This window comes from Zootoca vivipara, chromosome 2, assembly GCF_963506605.1.
Source record: "Zootoca vivipara chromosome 2, rZooViv1.1, whole genome shotgun sequence".
NCBI classification, from domain to species: Eukaryota; Metazoa; Chordata; class Lepidosauria; order Squamata; family Lacertidae; genus Zootoca; species Zootoca vivipara.
The window spans coordinates 62,357,869-62,380,555 of record NC_083277.1 but is presented as its reverse complement, the minus strand read 5'-3'; the positions used below and the strand labels follow the sequence as shown (position 1 = coordinate 62,380,555).

The 22,687-nt window shown below is 41.4% G+C and overlaps 1 protein-coding gene across 1 annotated transcript in view; it reads right to left on the bottom strand.

The window, feature by feature from the left end:
• The window catches only part of GLRA1 (glycine receptor alpha 1), an 84,896-nt gene extending 64,727 nt beyond the window's left edge, over positions 1–20,169 (bottom strand). Inside the window, exon 1 of the mRNA XM_035105715.2 lies at positions 19,387–20,169. Within this exon, the coding sequence (XP_034961606.1) occupies positions 19,387–19,442 (56 nt within the window). The 5' untranslated portion in view covers positions 19,443–20,169. The remainder of the gene's footprint in view (positions 1–19,386) is intronic.
• Between the last annotated feature and the right edge of the window lie 2,518 nt (positions 20,170–22,687).

Below are 22,687 nucleotides of genomic sequence, written 5' to 3'. Positions count from 1 at the left end.
ACAGCTTTATCTGTTTCTTTCCATTTTCATATTCAACTGGTTCTTTCCTCCCTGATTCTTGTTAGATATTTTCTCTGACCTACCCTCTTCAGACTGTCCAGTAGCTGAGACCATCTTCTGAGTCTTCCGTACATGCACATACCTAATTCATTTCTTTCTCCTCAATTTATAGGCTTGTAAACTTATGCCTCTAGCTTATCTTTCGATATACTTAGATCAAGGATGGGAAAGCTTCATCCCACAGTCCAGACTTGGCCCCCTAGGATTTCCCATTTCGCCATGAGCCAATTTCCCTCAGACCATGACCAGACTAAAAAGGTTCCCCATGTCTAACTTTGGTAGAAGGGTGGCTACCATGGACCCCTCTAGATGTTATTGAATTCCAACACCCATCAATCCCAGCTAACATGGCCATTGGTAATAGATTTTGGGAGTTGTGTTCCCACAACATCCGGAGGACACCAAATTGGCTATTCCTGAAGAAGACAGGACTCAAATGCCCTCAAACTTTCTCCAAAGTGTAGTTCTAATTATTGCATTAGCACTTTTTATATATATTCTGCCACCTGCTGCATAAAAAATAATTAGACAGTAATTTAAAATGCCTGGGGGGAATCTTCAGAAAGCATAGTTTTTTTAGAGAGAGAGAGAGAGAGAGAGAGAGAGAGATTAAATATTAAAATGGGCAGCACAATCAATATTTGTATATAATTCAATTAAAAAACCAGCCAGGCTCATTTTCTGAATGTATTTCTGGCTGACGTGTGTGGCCTCTGAATGGGTAGTTTTCTGTAAGATATGCAGGAGTTTTCAGTGCTTCTAATGTGGCTAAAATATCCTCCCTCTGCTTCTGTTTCCCCATCGTTCTGCCCGGACACTGAGGTCCAGCGCCGAGGGCCTTCTGGCGGTTCCCTCGCTACCAGAAGCCAAGTTACAGGGAACCAGGCAGAGGGCCTTCTGGGTAGTGGCACCCACCCTGTGGAATGCCCTCCCACCAGAGGTCAAAGAGAATTACAATTACCAGACCTTTAGAAAGCATCTCAAGGCAGCCCTGTTTAGGGAAGTTGGATGGATTTCTGTATTTCAATATTTTGTTGGAAGCCGCCCAGAGTGGCTGGGGGAACCCGGCCAGATGGGCAGGGTATAAATAATAAATTGTTATATTATTATTATTATTATTATTATTATTATTATTATTATTATTATCTGTTAAAAAACAAACAAAAGGCACCCACATGAACATACACAAATCCCAAATAAAGTGTCCTATAATTCTTTGCCTAGCAAATGAGATGAAATGATAGAATATCACAGAAGTAAGAAGTAAAGATAAGGAAAGCAAATTTGAAATTTGACTTGCTGACTCACATTTTACAGGGTCTTAAAAGCCAGAAATTTGATAGTCCTGAAGATGGCAGAAGGAAAGCATAAGATCAAATACCATAAGAAGTGTAAAGAGGCATGAAGGATGTGCAAACTGCTGAAGAAAAGCAACTTGCAGTGGCTGAGGGAGGGGTGTGTGTGAGAGAGAATGGACCAGCTATAATGTGATATAGACTGAGTGGGTGACAGTTTTCAGCCTGAGGGTCTCATTCCATTCTGGGCAACATACCAGAGAACACAGAGGCAAAAAGTGGGTGGGGCAACAAATGGACATTTAACATTTTTATCGTAAAATAGTTTCTACACATGCCCACACACCAGCCTCTACCCTGCATCCAGAAAAGCAAGAGGCATCAACAGAATTCAAGGCCACATTCCAGTCAGGCAAAAAACATTTGAGGTGTGAAGCAGGCCAGTGAGGGGGATGGCTGTGGAAGAGTTCAGAGCACCCTAGTTCTTTTCTAAAAATATTTTTTATTAAAGATTTCTTGGTTTACAAAAATATGCGCATTGTCTCTTTTTTCAAGTTGTGTTTTCTACAGATCAATTTCATTTGTTGTGAGACATTAGTGTTGCGTACATTGCTAGGTTAGGAAGAAAATAGGAGGAGGGGGGAATAGTGAGTGGGGTGGGGTTGGGTGGCAATGCCTCTATTCTTCTACTTAGTCTATGTGTGGGGTTTTGTGTCAGCGTCACTTGTGTGGGTTTTCTTACTATTTGCTTGTAACATGGAAGCAAGGGGGGGTCCCACTTGAAATCTGTTGACAAGTCCAATGTTTTCACTATGTGTTAAGCTGTTGTGCAGCCTTACTTGAAGCCCATTGTTTGAAAAAGCTTAACCTCATCAGTGGCTGAATTACAGCCATGGGCAGAATGATGCCAGACCAGCTCAATGAGGGTGTAAATTCCAAACTGCAGCCGGTGCTCACTGGGAACATGAGAGAGCCTGCTGTGGTCTTTAGCTTTTAGAGCCTGACCACTTAGTTCCAGGTCACAAACTCTTTGGCCTTGAAGAGTCCTTAGTTCTGTCTGCAGTGACTCAGCCAAGATGACCCCCTTCTCCCCCATTATATGCTTACACCCTTTTTATGGGAACCCCATGGAAGATGGTTGTATTGTACATGCAAACAAAAAGCACGGGAGACGATAGGTGGGATAAAATTGCCCTCGCATGTCATGTTAGTCGTTCGGAAGGCTCTTTCCAAATGGAAATGCTGGAAAAAAAGGAGAGGGAGGAAATAAATGCGCTTCAGACTGCAGCGAACATTATGTGCCAGGGCCACATTCTCTCGCCTGCATCTCCTTGCTGCAAAAGCTTCTTCCAAACCTATAAAACAGCCCAATTAAACTGATTAAAACCAAGGAGAGCCACGGCAGGCTGAGATTGCGGTAGGACTCGGCTAAGCAAAAGGTGGCTCACTGTCGCAGAGCAAAAGGAGAACACACAGCCTCGTAAGCAAAGCAAGCCATCATTGAGCCAAAGCCCAACTGCAGAAACAACGAAAAGGGAGTGTTGCTCTGGATGAATCCCTTGTATGCAATTAATGACATCCTTTCTCATTTTGATGGAATCCAAACTACAGCAACATTAACTAGAAACTGTTTTCCTTTCTTGCACTATTCGCTCATTTGATTTATAAACATTTCTTTTCAAATGGTTAATATTTCGATTCAGGTTGGCCGTCCCTGTCCCCCTTTCTTTATGTTTTTTTTCTTTGCAAGTGGCTGCAAAGCGGCAAGTTTCATTATGGCTTGTCTACAGGCTTAATGACAACTCTGGATTTTTTTATTATGTGCCCAAGGAAAAAACCACGAACATTTCCCATCAAGCTTACTGTCCGTGACTTTCCAGAGGACCCTGGCTCCAAGGTCATAGAGGCAACTGGAAATGTCTGTCCTTGTACATGCCTATAATACTAGATGAGTTGATACACCTTAATGGCATTGCCCACTGTAGGAGATGGACCACTCCTGCAATTCAAGGTATGGGGCAAGCAATTTGGTATGGTATAAGTATAATCCTATCTCATTTTCGATTAAGCTGGCTGTGATCATGTCATGAGCCACATCTACCGTATCTATCTGTCCATCCATTTCCATATTATAACACAGTGGTTAAATGGCTGAACTATCAGTTCAATTTCACCACAGATGTGAAGTCACTTCACAACCTAAGTGAGTCTCATCCTCAGTCAACCCCCTGTAATATGAAGGGTCATAATGCTCTCACCTTGCTGTAAGGATTGCTGAGACAATATTTGTTATGTAGACCACTCTGAGCATTTAGGAAATGCACTGTATACGCACTTTTCATTCCTAGGCCTAAGCAGAATTGGTGAGACACTCATATTTCTTTACCACAGAACAAACTCTGAGCCTCTAAAAGATGTATACACATGCCTTATTTTTTGTCTCACTCTAGGCAGTAAGTATACTGGTGGTTATGATGTTCATGCTGCAAACTTAAACACACTGAAATCAATGGGACTTAGACTTATATTTAAGATTTAGATGTGAAGGGCTCATCATAAGGCCATCTCCTATACCTGGAGGATCAGAGCTGTAAGAATACAATGAATGTATAATTCAGTCAGTGTCTCATTTGCAGTCAAGAATGAATGAAAGCCATAACTACAGCCTTTTGAAACCATTGGGAGCATATTCATTTACTGCAGCATAGCTTGGATACGTCCCTTGATTTCCCCATTACTTATCTGATGCTATTCTATCTATATCACTTCATCTTAATAACATTTGTATTTGCATGGAGCAGTTTGCTATAAATGTTTGGCGGTCTCCATGCACGGACTCTTATCATTTGTCAAAGTTGGATACGAGATTGCAGCTGTGGTTTTCTATAAGCAGCAGTGGATTTTATCTATCTCTTCCTATATATTTCTTGACTGAAGATGCAACGTCTAGCATATATAGAATCTGTTGTTGTCTTTGATTTCATGAAATTGCACAGCAAACCTTTTTTTAAAAAATAACACCCTGATAACCAATTCAGTCCATCACAAATCACTCACACTGTAATGTTTCTGTAACAATAAAAAAATTTTAAAGACAGAAATGCAAAATAAATAAGGTGCCATACACTTAAAGAACTATCAGTGTTCAAATGTGAAAACTCATTTCACACAGATGTCTTTATCAGGCAGCAATTTGATGAAGCGGTTTGTGGAACTTGAAAGTTTCACATTCCTATATCCTTAGAAATTAGTCCAGCAAAAGTCCTAACTTGTTCCATTTGCATTTCTTATCTTTAGGCTCAGAACTGCAGTTATAGTACAGTCTGCATATGATCCTACAGCACTCTTCCCTAACCTGGCACCCTCCAGATGTTTTCAAGTCAACCCCAACCAGCATGGCCACTGTGATGGTGCAGTTGACTGAGGCTTATGAGAGTCATTGCATAAAACATCTGGAGGCCACCTTGTTGGCAAAGGATGTTCTATAGCTAAGGGATGGCCTATGGGTGAATTCACATATGGATGTTCACTGCTCAGTCACTGCAGTGTTGAGCGATTCCTTGCATATGAGTGACAGCTAACATCAAATGAAACACCATGAACAAACTTCACATCATTTCGTAGCCAGTGAAAGGCCTCCTATTCAGCTGATGGTCATTAAGTGATGCTATCAGGTGATGAGATGCCAACTGATCCCTATGCATGTGTGAATCCATCCTAAACACAAGAAGTGCCATCCAGAACAGTAAAGTTACTGCGAATGTTGCCATTTATTTCAGTTGGGCATGCTTTGCCTGGATAATGGGAGCTGTGGATTGGTGTTCCGGGGCAGCTGCCAGGCCCCCAGCTGACATCCCCCATCGCTGACACCTGCCCTGTCTTCCCCCTCTGAATTCTTTTTCCCAACCCAGCAGCACTGGTAGCTGGGTCTAACCATTTAAATCCCCCACAATGGCCCAAACAAAGCATTGCAGCAGTGCATGGTGAAGAGTTAAAATGACAGCTAGATTTAGGCACCCAGCATTGTCCAGAGCAATGCAGATGCTGCTTCTGCCTGGCACTGTCACCAGGTAAATTAACTTGGCCTCCAAAGAGGAAACACTTTGTCTAGTGCCACCTGAAACTGGAACCAGCCATCACAGAGTGAACAAAGATCATGTGAACATAAACCAACGAGGTTTATTTCCAAGTATGTTTGCAATGTGAATCATACAGTACTTACTTAGAAGTCAGCCCAAATGCAATTAATGAGACTATCTTTCAAACAACAACAGCAACAACAAGGTATTTAGATTTATAGACTACTTTTCAGGCAATATACCTTCACAACAATGCTTAAAATGTTCTGAACAAATTAAAAGTGCACAACACATTTACAATCCACATCAAACAATCCACAGCATCTAGTACAAATAAAAATACCAAAATGCGGAGTACAGAGAAGAAATCCAACCAAAAGACGAGTTTTTAACTGGTAGTGAAAGCTCACAGATCTTATCTGGAAGGAAAATGAGTTCCATAGTTGGGTGGTCTGTATCGAAAATGTCCTCTTTTTGAATTGCAACACACCAAATTCCAAGCAAATATGGCACAATCAACCCCAACAGATCTCACATTCTTCAGTCTCATTCCTGATAAAGGTCATCCAGTAAGGTGACCAAGGCTGATTTGGACCTGAACCCAGGCTGGTATACCCTTTAAGAGTATCTGAAGCTGAAAGGCAACTACCTTGTCAGGAAGAAGATGTTAGTGACTGGGCGGTAGTTGTCCACTTTCTCTGGATCAAGTATGGTGTTTTTTTAAAGGAGTGGACACAGCACCACCTCTTTCAAGGCATCGAGCACCTGCCCTGCTGATACATTCACCACAAATTGAGCTCACCTGGTCAAGTCCCCTGGCTTGCTTGAACAAGCCATGACAGACATGGTGCCATGAACTGACAGGACAACGGGGAAGGAGAAGGAGAAGAAGATCACAGCGAGGGGTGTATGCAGGACTGAGACACACAGGGGCAAGCTGGGGATGGGGAAGGAGAGGTTGGTGTATGAAGTACTCACAGGATGATGGGGGGTGACAAGGGGATGGGGGCCAGTGCAACAGGACTCATCACCAGAGGAGGCCCTGTCTCCATGAACATGGCAGGCTTTGAGGCATAGGGAGAAACAAGCAGGAGGCTGAAGCAGGCAAGGCCCCACAGCCCAACGCTCTAGCTGGCCAGCTGGGGCTCCCAAGCCCTGGGAGAAGGTGTGTGATTCCACAGCTGGAGTAGGCTTGGAGCAGGTGAGGGCCACATGCCTCATCAAGCCTAGATGTTGCAATCAGCGTGCAAAGTTTTAAAGGGCAACAGAGCTGAGGTGCTCTCTCTGCTCAACTGCCCATGGGGCCTTGACTTGGATGCTCCTGGATTGCCATGGGGTTGTGCTTTGGGTTGGATTCGGGACTGTATCTCGACTGCTGGACTTGGCTACTTGGATTGACCCTGAACCTTGTTTCCTGACCTTCAGACTCTGGACTTTGCTTGTGTGGATTGACCCTCAGACTTTGAACGTGGCACACTGACTTGCTGCCAGGTAGGACAGGGGTTCAGGACACACTGGTCAAGGAGACCACACTATCTCAAGCATTTTGTCCACACTCTTAGGCCTCAAAGATGAATCACGCAAAACTGGACCTGATGGTGGACTGGCCATCTCATTTGCACTTGCTTCAACCATGAAGTCAGCAGAGACATAAGCTTCTTTGCCATTCCATATCAAGTCCAGGGCATTGATACGATCACCAGCACTGCCACCTGGTAACTTCCCCAGGGTTTGCAAGAATCCATTGGATTCCAGAAGTCTCTGGGGTGGATCATCTTTATTGGGTCCTCCACCCCTACAGGGGAGTAGCAGCCACCAGTCTGCAATCCACCAGACAATGGTTTGACCAAGACAATCTTAAGGTAAAGGTAAAGGGACCCCTGACCGTCCAGTCGCGAACAACTCTGGGGTTGCAGCGTTCATCTCGCTTTATAGGCCAAGGGAGCCAGCGTTTGTCCACTTCACAGTTTTTCCGGGTCATGTGGCTTGCGCAACAGAACACTGACACCAGAAATGCCGTTTACCTTCCTGCCGGAGCGGTACCTATTAATCTACAGTACTTGCACTTTTGGTGTGCTTTCGAGCTGCTAGGTTGGCAGAAGCTGGGACCGAGTAATGAGAGCTCACCCCATTGTGGGGATTCGAACCACCGACCTTTTGATCGCCAAGCCCAAAGCTCAGTGTTTTAGACCACAGCGCCACCCGCTTTGTTTGACCAAGACAACCTTAACCCCCCCTCAAATTCAGAGCCCCGCTTCCTGCCCTAGTGCAAATAACACTAGCAAAATAAAGAACATGCCCTGCACTATATGTTAGGGGTCATCGACATATTGAGAGACATATTGCCATGGCAGTCATGAAGCCCTGAGCTGGTCCTATCAAGGCAGCCCTTGCATCTAGCTGTAATCCTGGTACCAGGATGTATGTATGCAACAACCGCGGCTAGGACTTTGTTAGCCCAAAAATGGAAATTACAGGAACTACCTACAATTGTGGAGTGGCAGATAAAAATGATGGACTATGCTGAACTTGCTAGATTGACATGCAAGATTCGTGACCAGGGGGAGACAAGGTTTCAAAAGGACTGGAGTAAATATGTGGACTATATGGAGAAAAACTGTAGATCATTAAAAACTCTCGCAGGATTAAAATAAACCTTACGAATTGACCAATATGTTAAAAAAGGAACTGCAAAAAAAGGAATTAACAAGAAACCCGCATGAAGGGAGGGGGGGAAGTCATAGCTCGGCGGAGCAAGGTAAAAGATGTGAATATAAGATTTTGTATAAAAGATTGGTTTTGTTAATTTGTTGAATTCGGAAAATTGGAATAAAATGTATTTTTTTTTAAAAAAAAATCCTGGTACCAGGATGATATTTTAAAATAAAAAAAAGGGATGATCAAAGTACAGTTATGGATTCCCTACGAATAATAGCAATAGCTATTTATCAAACTACTTGAAACAACATTTCTGTTAAATATAGCAAACTTACCAGTTCCCCCACCCAGAATTTCTTGCAGGATTGGGTTCAATGTTCGTCATACTCAGATTAGACCCACAGAAAATAATAGACATTACAAACTTAGGTCCAGTAATGTCAATGGGTCTACTCTGAGTAGAACTAAATTGGAGACTAACTTGCAGACATTTGACTATTCTAGACCCTTATAAACACTTAATGCATCAATGTAAGTAACCTTTTCATTCTGTGAGAAGAATTTACAGGTAAATGTGGTCTGTGCAGTGATTTCCCTTCCCTTGTAATTCCTTTGTCAACACTGATGTCTGAGAATTTATTTTTTAAAATTATTGTGCTTAGGGGCTCTAAGAGACAGCAATGACTTTTTAGCTGCACACAACTGTGGCACTCTTAGAAGTCTGGTTTGTTTACTGACAAAAGGCATTATGTCAGCACTCTGGAATCCACATAAATGTGGAAGAGTGAGATGAATTAGTCTCAGGCTGCATACACACAACATTTCATTCTAGAATCAATGGAGTGAGTACTTGTTGTTATTGTTTTTGCGTAGTCCACACACAACTGAGACCTGCTGCATATTGTTTGCCCCTGAAAAGTGCTTCTTGAGAAAATAAATTCCTAAAATAAAAGCTCGTTGCAGTTTGATTCTGCATTACCCTGCAGTTTGTCTGTCCTAGCAATGGAGGAGGGGGTATCTCCACACCTGCCCCGGGGCATGTGCAAGCATGGATAAAGTAACCAAGGGGTGGGGTTTCAAATGCTTATCAAGTAATCACACTGAACCTTGTGGACAGCAAGATCTTGGACTCAATCTAGATTGAAAGTACTGTGTTAAGGATGAATATGAATGATTCCAGATTGAGAAAAAGCTGTATTTGTGCCACTGACTGCTGCTGAAAAATATTAATCCCACTGATTTAAAAATCCATATTGGCACAATATCTTTATTAGGCCAACTCAAATGTCCCAAAATAGTGTGCAAGCTTTCCGATTCTCAAAAATCTGGCGTGATGAAGCGAGCACACCATTTTGTGACTTTTGGCCTGGAAATTTCTTATGGGCCAGCATGGCTTTTTGCTTTTTTGACTGATTTTGAAAGTGACTGTGATAGACGGAGCAGAACAAAAGGGGCTGGTGCAGTTTCTTTCCAGATACAGCCTTATGAGAGCAGGTGGTGGGTGGAAAAGGGAGACACACTTTACTTTCTTGGCCAACATGATTCATAATGAGTCTGTCATTTTCTTCTATTGGGGTTTGTTTTGTATGTGAATATGCACTATTTCCAAATCCCTCCATTTTTAGAATCCCGAGAGGCCGAGAGACTTTTGTGACCTTAATTCTACTTGACAGTCCTTAAAAGAAGGCTTTGCTTCTACAAGATGGAGAAGCATTGTGTTTCCCTTCGATACCTCGCTACTCCACAAATAAATTGTTTGCTTTGAAGCCCACTCAGCATTTGTTCAATAACAACAATAACGGCAACAATAAAAAAAATGTGTGAGTGTTCTCGGCTATAAGAGGCAGCACTTTAATATCTGTTTTCACATATCTGATTTCCACATCAAAATTTAAACTTCTGGCAAAATGCGATAAACTGTGGACAGGAAAACAGGCTCCTGAGTGAAGAGTTTGTATCTACCCTGTCAAGCAACAAACCATCAAATGTGATGTCCAGCTTTAGAGAGCTTTACTGCCAACCTAGCAGTTTGAAAGCACGTAAAAATGCAAGTAGATAAATAGGAACCGCTACAGCAGGAAGGTAAACGGCGTTTCCATGTGCTGCTCTGGTTTGCCAGAAGCGGCTTTGTCATGCTGGCCGCATGACCTGGAAGCTGTACGCCGGCTCCGTCGGCCAATAATGCGAGATGAGCGCGCAACCCCAGACTCGGTCACGACTGGACCTAATGGTCAGGGGTCCCTTTACCTTTACCTTACTGTGAAGGGGGTCGGCCAGCCCCAAATTTGAATTCATGGAATATGATCCTGAACCTTTCCATTTAGAATGTTTGATCTTTGAAAATGAATTTTAATATATTCCAAGATGAAACCAGCTTCCTCTTGTGCCCGTCCTCCACCCCTCCTTTTTCTGCTTGGAGGCATTAAAGAACTGTGGTGGGTTTTAACAGAACTAGATGCTTTCCCTCTCCTCAAACCCACTAGGACATTAATAAGAAAAATGATGGGAGGCCTGGCTTGTGTGGGAGGCAGCAGCAGGAATTTCCCCTTAAAATGCCACTCTCACACTGCTGAATGGCCCTGAGTTACATATATTCATACTTCCATTGATTTCCTTTTTTTTCTGGGGGGTGGGTGGACATTGCTGCGATTGCACAGCTTCCTTTGAAATGTGTGCTGCTAATGAAAACAAACACGGAAGGGAGTTCGTCTTGGGAGTCATCTATTGGTGTATCTTGGGCTGCCGCCGGCGGCTTGCATCTGAAGGCGATGTGCAATGATTGATGGTACTGCAAGAACTGCTGTACCATGCATGCACTGCTTTTCATTTCGCCAAACCCTTTCTAACTATTTCTCCTTCTCCTTAGAAGAAAAGAAGGCCGAAACACCTCAGCTTTCTGAAGGCCTTTCTGCAAATTTAGCATTTTCCTTTTTCCTTTTTTTATTTTTTTAAAAAAGATCTCTGTGCAATGCGATATGAGAGTGAATCTGTCAGTTAAGATTTCTTATGGTTTATTTTGTACTGATGCAACAGAGACACATTTGTTTGCTGTCAACGCAACATATTTACATGATGCAATGCGTTAGCTAAGTAAGTGGCTTACACAGTACAAGATATCGCATGAATAATTGTCTATATATAATGCATTTTGTTCTGAAGAGCACATCCTCTCCTTTTTCTCTCTCCCTATCTTTCAGTCATCTCCCTCTTGAAGACTATTGTGTGGTGGTTTCAGAAGGGGAGATGTCCGGCATATTGGAACTTAGTCATTAGGCTCTCTAATTATCTGACAGTTTGGCAATATTAGGATTATGATTTGGTCAACAAAATTCTGTGTAGTTTGGCATATATTGCCTTTAGCTGCTTTTGCTAGCAGACTGCCAATGGCGCATCATTTGCCAGTGAAGTATCTTATTTATTGCTGATATTTTCTGGTGGGATACTTATTAAACTTATAAGAATACAGGGCAATTTATTTAACTATATATATATATATATATATATATATATATATATATATATATATATACACACACACACACACATACAAACACACACACACACACACACCGCTCAATTGTAGATGGAATGTCTAAGCAGTTAAGAGACAGAATTAAAAACAGAAATTTAAAAATTCAAAAGAAGAATTAAAATCTTCAATAAACTAAAACCAGACCAAAACACATGTTCACTTCTACTATTTATTTAGCAAAATTTAATGAGGCCTAGTTAAGACAGACATGTCTGCTTCAGGACAGAGGGCTGATATTAATGATCACTGGATTAGGCCGCATGGCCTATGATTCCATGAATGCAAACTATTTGATTCCATTCAGGACTATAGCTTTCTCATTTTCTAATAGGTAAACAGTCACGTCTTCGGCAATGAAAGTCAATGCCTGTCACTTTACATGACAGAAAATAGCGGCCTGTGAATTTTCAGTAGAGTTATTTGTTGATCTCAACCTACGTAAAATCTGTGTACATCCATGTGCTTCGTACCTGTCAGTTATCAATTTTAGAGATAATCATGAGTATTTTATGGAAAGGCATAGTGGATATATTATGGACAGAAGGAAGCATGAGAGTTAATAAGCCACTGAAATGTGCTCAGCCATGAGACACTTTACTATGTACTTTTCCCAGTGTTTTCCCCCAGCAAGTTTATTATCAATAATATTAATTAATTAATTAATTATACCTACCCCACCCATCTGGCTTTTCCCCAGCCACTCTGGGCAGCTTTCAACAAAATATTAAAAATATAATAAAACACCAGACATTAAAAACTTCCCTAAACGGGGCTCCCCGCCCCTGCAGTGGTTGGTTACTCATTTGTACAAATGTAGCTTCACATTTAACTGGGTCTCAGAAAACAAAATCAAACTTTCAAACATTATCTCTTCAGCTAGGCATATTGCCTTTTTGTAGGCTCTCATCCTGTGATTTCCTCCAGGTTTTCTAATGCTGATTTATCCAGATTCTTTGGGGCATTTTTGAATCACAGCCAGTATATGAAATAATTCAAAATCCCCCCCCCCTCTGTGTGTGTCTATGTGTGTGAGAGAGAGAGGGTGAGAAAGTAAGAGGGTGGAGGAAAATGAATTACTTCGATTGTAGTCCTGAACATCCTTGCTTGCAAGTAAGTTCCACAGAAAGTAATGGAACTCATTTCCAAGCAAGTGCGTTTGGAATTCTATTAGAAGCTTTGAAAAGATGATCCCGTTAAACACAACACTCAATGTGTCAAATGGAAATAACTTTCCCATTGCCACAGTGCCCGTGAAAGTACAAGGGACAGTAAGTGCAGGAAGTCAACTTGTAAAGACAACTAATCAGAATAACAATGCATTAAAAGTAAGGGGGGGAGGGGACGACGACAACGATTTAGGGAACTTTTCCTCACAGCACAATCCTCTGGGAAACAACCAGAGATCAGTGGTAACATCTGTCTTGCATTCAGAAGGTTCCAAGTTGAACCTCCAGCATCTCCCACGTAGGGCTTGGAGTCAGCCCTGTCTGAATTCCTGGAGAGCCGTTGCCAGCCTGTGCAGACAATATTGAGCCTAAAGGGGCCAACCGGTCAGTCTTGATATAAGGAGCCCTCCCTGTGGAATGCCCTCCCTTCAGATGTCAAGGAGATGAAGAATTACACAACTTATAGAAGACGTTTGAAGGCAGCTCTGTATCAGGAGGTTTTGTAATGCTTGATGTTTTTATTATGTTTTTAGACATGCTGTAAGCCGCCCAGAGTGCCTGTGGAAACCCAGCCAGATGGGTGGGATATTATTATTATTATTATTATTATTATTATTATTATTATATAAGGCAGATTCCTACGTTGCCAACCATGCTTATGCAGAAGGAAGGCTCCTTGCCTAGCAAGTGCAGTTACGGCTGTAGCTTTAGTACCAGATGTAAACAAGCTAGAAATGGAAACTGGTCTTCACTGGTCCTTTAAGCACCTAGATTTGGAGAAATGAAACAATTCCATTCTTACATATAGGAATCCTAATTCAGAATTAACATATTACTCATATTCTGATCTCTCTGATTCTCAAATCACTTTGCGGCAGGTAAAAAATAATGATCCTTCTGTTGTATTAGCCTACACCTTGCAGTTCACTTTTATAAGGAGGCTTTGTGTATTTGCTCATGGTATGGGTGGGCAGAAAGGTAGAGAAATTTCGGCTGGTTTTATTCCCTTAATGGACATTGACGAATGTTCACATTCTGATGCTGGGAATGTAAATCTTTCTTGGCCAAATCTCACGAGACTAGGGGCTCATCCTATAAGGCTCTCTGTCCAAGCCTTTTGCAGGGACTTGTGGCTGCTGCAGTGCTCTGCTCTTCCAAATGCTGTCATTACAGAGTTGAGTCATTTTGTAGAGAGAGCGACAAATCCTCCCGCCTCTAGTACTACATTGCTCAGATTGAATAGACGTCTGCAAATGAATGTGAAAGCTACTTTCCGCTTATCCTTTGACTCTTCCGACAACAGGCTATTGAGGGGCTCGTCATGGGCATTGGACTAACAAAGGGACAACCAAGGACAATTCTGAACCTTTACCTTACAAGTCTTAATCCCAAAGTTGATGTTTGAGATTGCAAAAGACCAATATGGCTACTATTGCTGACCATGGAAAATACTTAGTCCACAACATAAATGTTTTTCCAAGTTTCTTTTGATGCCATGTGGATGACTGCATAGTACCAGACTTAACATCTGTACATGTATTTGTCTTGGAAGACAAATACAATTAGTAATAGTTTTTAAAGTTTTCAATAAAGTTTGTAAAAAAGAAAAGAAAAGAAATAAAGACATTTTTCTTTTTTTTTTAAGGAGCATGGGATGTGGCCTGTTTGTCCAGAATTGTCTACTCCAACTGGCAGCAGATTTCTGAGGTTTTGGACAGAGGGCTTCCCCATAATATGCTACATGTTTCTATAAACCAGAAATGTCAGGGGTGGAACCTGAAACCTTCTATATGCAAAACATGTGCTTTGCTACAGAGCTAGGACCCCTCGTTTTTATGAACACCACCACCTGCCCTGAGTCATTCAAGATTAAGAACAAGTTGATGACCCCGGTGCTCTAGTAGGAGCAAGTGTGGTGACCATTACAGAAGTTTAGACAGCAACTCAGTGCAGGGCTTGAAAGCTCTCCAGAGATATTGGGATGGTGGCTTTTGGAAGGAAATTATAGTAGCCTACATGGGCCTTTGGACTGATCTAACTGACTAGTTTTTATACCTTACAGGAACCTAAGAGGGATTAAAAACAACGACCATATTGGTCACATTAGATTTTTTGTGCTGCATTGTGAACAATTCAGCCAGGGACATGGTGAGGGTCAGACCCCAAATCTCCTCTTCCTCTTTTAAAACTGATTTTTTAAATATATGTACTGTGCCTTACAGAGTGGTTTGGTGTGTTGCAAACCGTGGTGCCGAGGAGACCCCTGTCAATTCCTATCTTAAATTTGCCCAGAGGTATCCTATGCATTTATCCAAATATCTGCCATTACCCTGCTTCCCAAACCTTTTAAGCACCTAGTAACACCCCTGTATTAAGCCAACTTGGGAGAAACCCATTCCTATCATTCTTCTGCAGGAGTTTATAGATTCCCATATCATTTAAAAATTGTCAAAGGGATTCAGAAATCCTGTTGACTAATTGAGAGAGAAGAAGCAAACAGAGAGAGAGATCGAGAGGTCTTGTTAACTCAAGTGTGGAAGAGAAATGTTAGTGTCATTCTATTATAAAAATTACACGTTTAAAATTATATTTTCTTTAATGTTGTAATGAATATTTCAAATATGAACTTTAAAAAAGATGTAACATAAAAAGACAAATATGAGATTAAATTGTGGACTGTACATAATAGAAGTTGATGATTGATGATGATGATGATAATAATAATAATAATAGGGGTTTAAGCTCTTTTAGGCAAAGACTAGGCTAGAGCAGAAATATAATAATTCCCCACCCCCACCCTTTAGTGTGTACAAAGCATTCCTTTAAGCAACAACAATGGGGGCATGGTGTTAGACACATGGTCCTGGAAACCTCTCTTGCTGTCTTTCTTACAAATTCCACTGCAATGTTATCCAGCAGTGCAGAGGTACAATGAAAAGACTGGATATCTGGAATCTCGGCTGCATTTTTATGTCCCAAGGGCAAGAGTAATGCTTCTTCTTTTTTCTTTTTCTTTTTAAAGTTTATTTCTAGAGAGATTCCAAAAAAGCAGATCGCTATCCTCTTGTGTTAAATAGAAACAGAAATTATCATGTTAATATGGCAGCCTCTCATCCATTAGAACTGTGTTTGCAATGGAAATCAACAAGATGCAGGAAAATGATAGCTAAAGTAGTTAAGTGTATCCAACAGGTTCTTTGAACAGCCAGCAAGTTGCAGTTTACCAACCAATACTATTCTGCTAAGTGCAAACTCATCACTACAGCAAAGGCCTAATCCATGTATAACAGGTTCTGTGAATCTGAGGGACTGCTTTTGGTGCAACGTAGCCTCTGATGCTGCTTTCTCTTGGAAGTCCAAACCAACCAACCAACCAACAACCAACCAACCAATCTTCCTACTAACTTCAGGGAAGTTGCTTCTAATTTATTTCAGCACAGAAGAGCTAAGAATCAAGCTCAGACCTGATTAATGAACTTTACAGATGCACTAGCACCCATCTTCCTCAATGCACAACCCAAATTATGTCTGTGATATGACCAGCCACTTTAAAATATGGATTGGATATTCATTGCTTAGACAGATCGTTTATGAACTTTTGCTACAATTATTTTAGACAGCGACAATACAAATGAGACTGAATGAAAATATCACTTTATAAAAATTATGTATTTGTAAGCTCACATTGATACTTGTCTCAGTACATTATGAGCACCTTGTATGGACAACCAGGATCTGTGATTGTATCTGTTAGGCAGGTAGGCATTTAGATGTATCACTCGCTCTGTATTAATTAGCAGCAAAGTTTGGCACTTTGCATTTGAGGATACTGTAAAAGAGAGCACTTTGTAGAGTTCTGTCTATAACTCTGTTGGTAGACAAGGCTTGGTAACCCTACAATTCTATGATTTGTCAAACATAAATGCCATTTTCCATTCCCTTTTAGCCTCAGCCTAGCTATATATTGAAAGTGTTGCAGGCTGCAAAGGCTTGCTCAGATACAAGGATACTGATGTCCGAACTTCTTCCATGAAAGGCCCATTTGAATCCAATTCTTTCGAAAATACTCTGAGTGTAAGAGAGGCAAATATTATATTGGCAGTATCATAATGTTTGCAATCACATACCAGATGCTATTTATCCCTACAGATTTGGAAGGTTTTAGTGGCTTACAGAAGGCCTTATGTTTCAACAGAAGCTTAGCTTTCATCTCTCATGTAATTGCTGTATATGCTTCCCGCTCCTTTTTTTTTATTTTTGTATTGCAGACTATGTGTTGACGCAGTATGGGCTCTTACCCCAATCCTAAACTACTTGGGTTTGACAGATCGGTGGGGAGGGGAGGCATCCAGTGCTATCTAATGCACAGCACATTTCTGTTCTATCATGGGTTATTGGATTACTAGGTTGTTGCATTTTTAACATCACATATCACTCTCTCTGCAGGGATAATTGGTTTATATTAACTTTCCAAACAGCCCTTAATCCACTACACTAAAATCTCAAATGATTGGGCTGAAGATGAACATCATGGTGGTGGAAGGTACAAGAGATGGGAAGAAACTCTTTTCTACAGACACTGTTGCTATTGGGAATATTTGCAGATGTCAAGTTAAGGTTGCTCCAAGTTCCTTAGACCCAGAAGGGTAGTTGTGGCAAATATCTTAAAACGCCAGCATAAAGCTGTGTAATATCAGCTGCAATCCTGCACCTTCTTACCTGGGAGTAAGCTCCATTGAACTCAGTAGGGCTGAGTATGCGTTACAGGATTGTGCTGATACAGCCATTATGAAGTTTCTTTTTCTACAACATGCCTGTGAGGTAGTTGAATATGGAATGGGCAGGACCTAAAATTCTCAAGGAATAGGAGTCTGAATGCATATGTTCCATATAAAACATGTCTTAGTCAAAGTGCATGCATTCTAATCTGGAACAAGATGGAAGTATAGGAATATTTAACTATACATATCCCCTGCTTTTGAATTAGTCCTTGGACTGGAGGAATGATCTTTGTTTTCTATCTGTTACAGGCCCTGCTATAAAATTAGGTGAAAAGCTTTCTTGTTTCTTTTAGGAGGCTTTGCTGACATTCTAAACTGTTTAGGAACGTAATGTTCACCTCTCTTCTTAAATATTGCGTGCCCCCCTCTCATTTGTTTTGCATTCCAGTGTAACCTCTTCACTGTCCTGCATAGAGATTAGCTTACCACACTCCACGAGGAGATCTACATTTAAGATATTTTCAGTTCAGGGTGAAAGCATATGATACATTTCTGCTGAATTAAGGTTGCAATCCTGTACACAGATGGGCAGTATAAGTCTACTGAAGTCTATGGCATGCAGGGTTGCATATGCTTTCATTAAGCACTGCATGTGTATGCTTTGTAAATGCAGATTTCCTGTATTATATGACCTCTGGAAGGGCAAATATGTTTCCTACTGGAGGTCTTATTTATTTTATTTTGATTAATTGGAAGACTGAAAAGGCTTCCAACACTGACCTTCTTAGAACAAAGCCAATTAATTATCGACATCTAAGAGATTATAATAGTGCATCTGAAGAAAGAAAGAAAGAAAGAAAGAAGTATTGCTTTGGTAATGTGTCTATATATAAAATGTATCAATATCTATCTGTCATTAATTCAGCTTTCTCTGTCAAAAGAACATATTCACTCTACTAAAACACATGCAGGTTGAAGTGGTTTAGTCATACAACTCAAATGGAGTGTAATACTTCTGAATCCTGCAGGTTGTGAAACAAATATAGGTTTCCAAATGTGTGCATATGACACCTCTCATTATCTCAGAAGATTGCATTGTTCATTCTCACACAGCAGGGCAAATAACAATTATTTCCTCCCTGTGATTAGTAAGATATTTTGAAAGAAGTATGTGACAGTCATTTTAGAGACAGACCCTCACACATACTGCAATCCCACAGACAATTACCTGGCAGTATGTCCCACTGAACTTAGTGAGGTTTACCTCTGAGTAGACATGCAAGGATTTCACTGACAATCTTGTCTTATGATGTGCAAAGGTAACAACAACAACAACAACCATATAAGTGAACTTTTGTGGAAAGTTTTTTTAAAAGCTGAATTTCATAGTAGGGTATATATATTGCTACTAAATCTGTTGGGTATAGTCAGAATAATTCACCTAGCACAAAGTGATTCTGAAAGTTTAATGATGATAGAGACATAATCACAGCATTGCTCTTCTCAACTTGCATTCTTCCCCCCCAAGTCGGAAAATGAAATATTTAGTTTCGTGGAGTACAAGTGCAACCCTCGCCATCACCACTAGTTGTCGCATTCCTACCAGTTTGAGCACCTGGCGTTTTCAGCACTGCGGTTACAGGCAAGAGAATGCAGTGCTAATTACACCGAGTAACTCATAAAGCTGTCAGAAGTCCTTATACTCTGAATTAAACAATTAGAAACAGAAAATAACGAGAGAGAGAAAAGTATGTGGGGATATCCCAAAAGAGGACTTTCTTCTCGCAAGCAGGACTCAACCCACATGCCAGATCTTATCATTGCAATCTCAAATACCCATACACCCCTAGCTCAGTGGTTTAGAAAACAGCCTACCTGAAGAATACTATGGTCTCCCAAAGGTAGACTCCAAGTGCATTGAGGTTACACATTTTTTCAGATCGGATGAATTTGTAGTCCACACGTCAGAACAAGCGAATTGGCACTTAGAAACAAAAATAAATAAATAAATACCAGACTGGATAAAATGGTGGAAAATATCCTCTTTGTTAATTTTGTACACAATCCTTGCAGTTAGAGGTGGCGTGGGGAAGAGGAGGCAGTTGAACATAGACGGGCGAGGCGCTGGGATTTCAGGACCCTGGACAGCAAACCACCCCCCACGTTTCAGCACCTTGGAGAGAGAGGGGGGAAATGGACATTTAAACTCCAGCGCTGCTCTCGGTGTTAACAGCTTTGCTTGGATGACCAGCTCCCTGCAAAGAAATCTTCCTTCCTTCCTTCCAGTAGGATCCCAGTGCGCGCACCAGGCTTCTGGACCATGCAGAATGCTACGAGAATATATTGGCCATGTGGGGGGAAACTGGGGGTGGGTGGGAGTACGAAACCCAACGGATAATCTCCTCGGGCGCCCGGGATGTCTTCCTCAGTTATATCCAAGGGAATTTGCAATCCTCCTTATGCAGTTGCTGCATTGTTCCGGAAACGTTGCTTTCCCGGTGGGTCGACGTTTCGCTGCTGTCGATTCCAGCTTCCCGGGATCTTTTCCCCACGAATAAGTTATTATTGCTGCAGGGAAGGTGTCCCATCGCTCGGGGCGAAAGTGGGGAAGGAAGCTAAGGGCAAGTTTCATGGGGCTGGGATTCCCATGGTAATCAGCGAGGAAGCCGAAGAGGAAAGTCTCTCAGTGATCTCTCGATCCGGTCCATTTTCCTCCTCGCCCCATCATCACCTCCATAGAACTCGCCGGATCTTGAGACTTTCTTGCTGCATTAATTTACTAAACTAAAAAAAAAATGGTGTGTGTGTGTGTGGGGGGGGGGGTTGGAGGAAATGTTTTTCTTAAAAAAAAAGAAAAAGAAAAACCCCAACAATAAGCCTGCCTCTGTAGAGTCCTCGCTCCGCCCACCAACTCGTCTCATTGGCTAGCGAGGTTGAAAAGCTACACTCTGTTGTGCTTGGATCAAACGCCTGTTCTTCGGCAGAGGAAGTTAACCTTTAAAGTGCTGGTGGCTTTTACTCCCCGTTTTCATCCTTTCAAAAGCACCAGCTTCTAAAAAAGAAGTCTTCCAAATCTCTCTGTGACGCGACACACTCCCAATAAATGTAACACAGTCGCTGGGTGTCGATCCACGGAGCGACCTGCGCGCTTAACAGCTTTCCTTTTGTTCTCCTCCCGCCTTCTCCTCCTCCTCCCTTGACTTTTAAACAGAGTTGGAAATTAAACAGCAGAGAGTGGGAACCCACCAAAGCGAGACAGGTAAGGAAAACTTGTCAGTTTCAGATCACAGAATGAATAGGGCTAAACTTCACCATCTTTTGCTTATCGCTAAACGGAAAGCATGCCGATTCCTCCAAATCCGAAAAGGGAATATCTAGAAAGAAAGATTCGACTTCTGTATTTTTTTAAAAAAAAACCAAAGCCTGAGATTAATAAGAGCTTGAAATTCTGTCTTTAGGGCTCCTCTGCTTCCTCCCCCCATGAAATTTGATCGATCCTTCTATTTTTAAAATTATTATTAAAATGTGTTCCATGGAACAGACATTTCTACCTGGCTTTCACCTTGCCTCTATTATTCCCATTCAGTCTGTGGCAAAAAAGTAACTTACAATTGCTGATATTCAGTTAGGTTTGTTGTCAAGCAGGCGATTCATACACACACACCCTGGCAATTTTTTTTAAATAAAAAAAATAGACCATCTTTGCCCACTGACTCATTCTTCTGCCTTATGCCTGTCTCTGCAGGTCAGCATTGGAAATTAATCTACAGTATAGCGCTTGCTAAACGTTTAAGAAGGCATTTGCACATTTAACCAATACATAGTATTGGTTATGAAACTGCGTTCACTCTTTCAGATTTCACCAGACCTTTGAGTGGCGTAAACGTCAGCCTGTTCTAGCTCTGATGTTCAAAGAGTTTGCAATGAATGATGCCCGCTTACTTTGATGTGACATCACTAGGTTGCTTGCCTAGTCACAAGTAATTTGCTATCCTTCAATACAGCAAGGGTTATGCATGTAACTTCCATGTGATGCATTAGTGACTAAACTGAGAGGGTCCAAGGGAGCCCTAGGCAGTAGGCAATATGTTTTCACAGTTGGATGTCAACTCACTGACAACAAGGTTGGCAGAACTCTATAACCAAAGAGAAATAATTAAATCAGTGGGACTTAATAGGTAATATTAAGTGCTTTCCTGTTGATTTCCTATATACCAAAGAGACTTCAGTATGCGCTTCAATCCTACGCATATTTGCACATAGAAGTAGGTCCCACTGAGTTTGATGGGGAGTTCTCCTATAGGAAGCCTATTTTAAATGCCAATGTGTTCTACACTTCAGCAGTGTCTTTAATATTTACAGGCATGCTCCAGCTGAAGTTATGCCGTGTTGAGTCCCTTGGATTTCAGTGGGAGAGATTAAAGTGCTTAACTCTCCTATTTCAAATCACAAGGACCCGAAGTGCTTAACTTTGTTGGGATGTGCAGAACTCCACCCCCAAGCTTTTTATATTGAATATTGTTGCATTTCTTGCAAGTTGCTTAGATCGTAGGAAACGTAGGTTGTAAATGTTTGTGCAAATATGTGACTGTCTAAAGGGAAAGGGGCCTATTGAAACAATTATCCTATTGTGTTTTTTTAAAAAAAAACAAAAACATATTTTTATTAAAGATTTCTTGGTTTACAGATGTATGTGCAATGTCTCTTTTTTCAAGTTACATTTTCTACAGATCAGTTTCATTTGTTGAGACTTTAGTGTTACATTAGGAAGAAAAGGGGGGAAGAGGTGTTAAAAATATTTGATCCTGCCCAAACTGACAGCACCTTTGATCAAAGGATCTTAAAGACATGTACTCCTCTGCTTACCCTGGGTCTCTTTACACTTTGCATGGCAATTGTGCTTGCCCTGGGAATGCAAGTATTCCTCCCAGCAAAGAGGTGAAATGTGTCTAATATATATGTGCCTGGGACACCCATGTACAAGTGTAATCATTTACACTTGCAGTCTTGCAGTCCTTGAATGTTGTAGGGATGTGTGTCTGTGTTTGTTGAAAATATAAGTGCCATGTGAGGCGAGTGAGCCCTAGGAAGTGCTACACTTCAGAAGCTGTGAGCATAAGACCATTGTTTTACTACCGGTATGTCTCTTGGCCAGATCATTTCCTAATCATTTTGG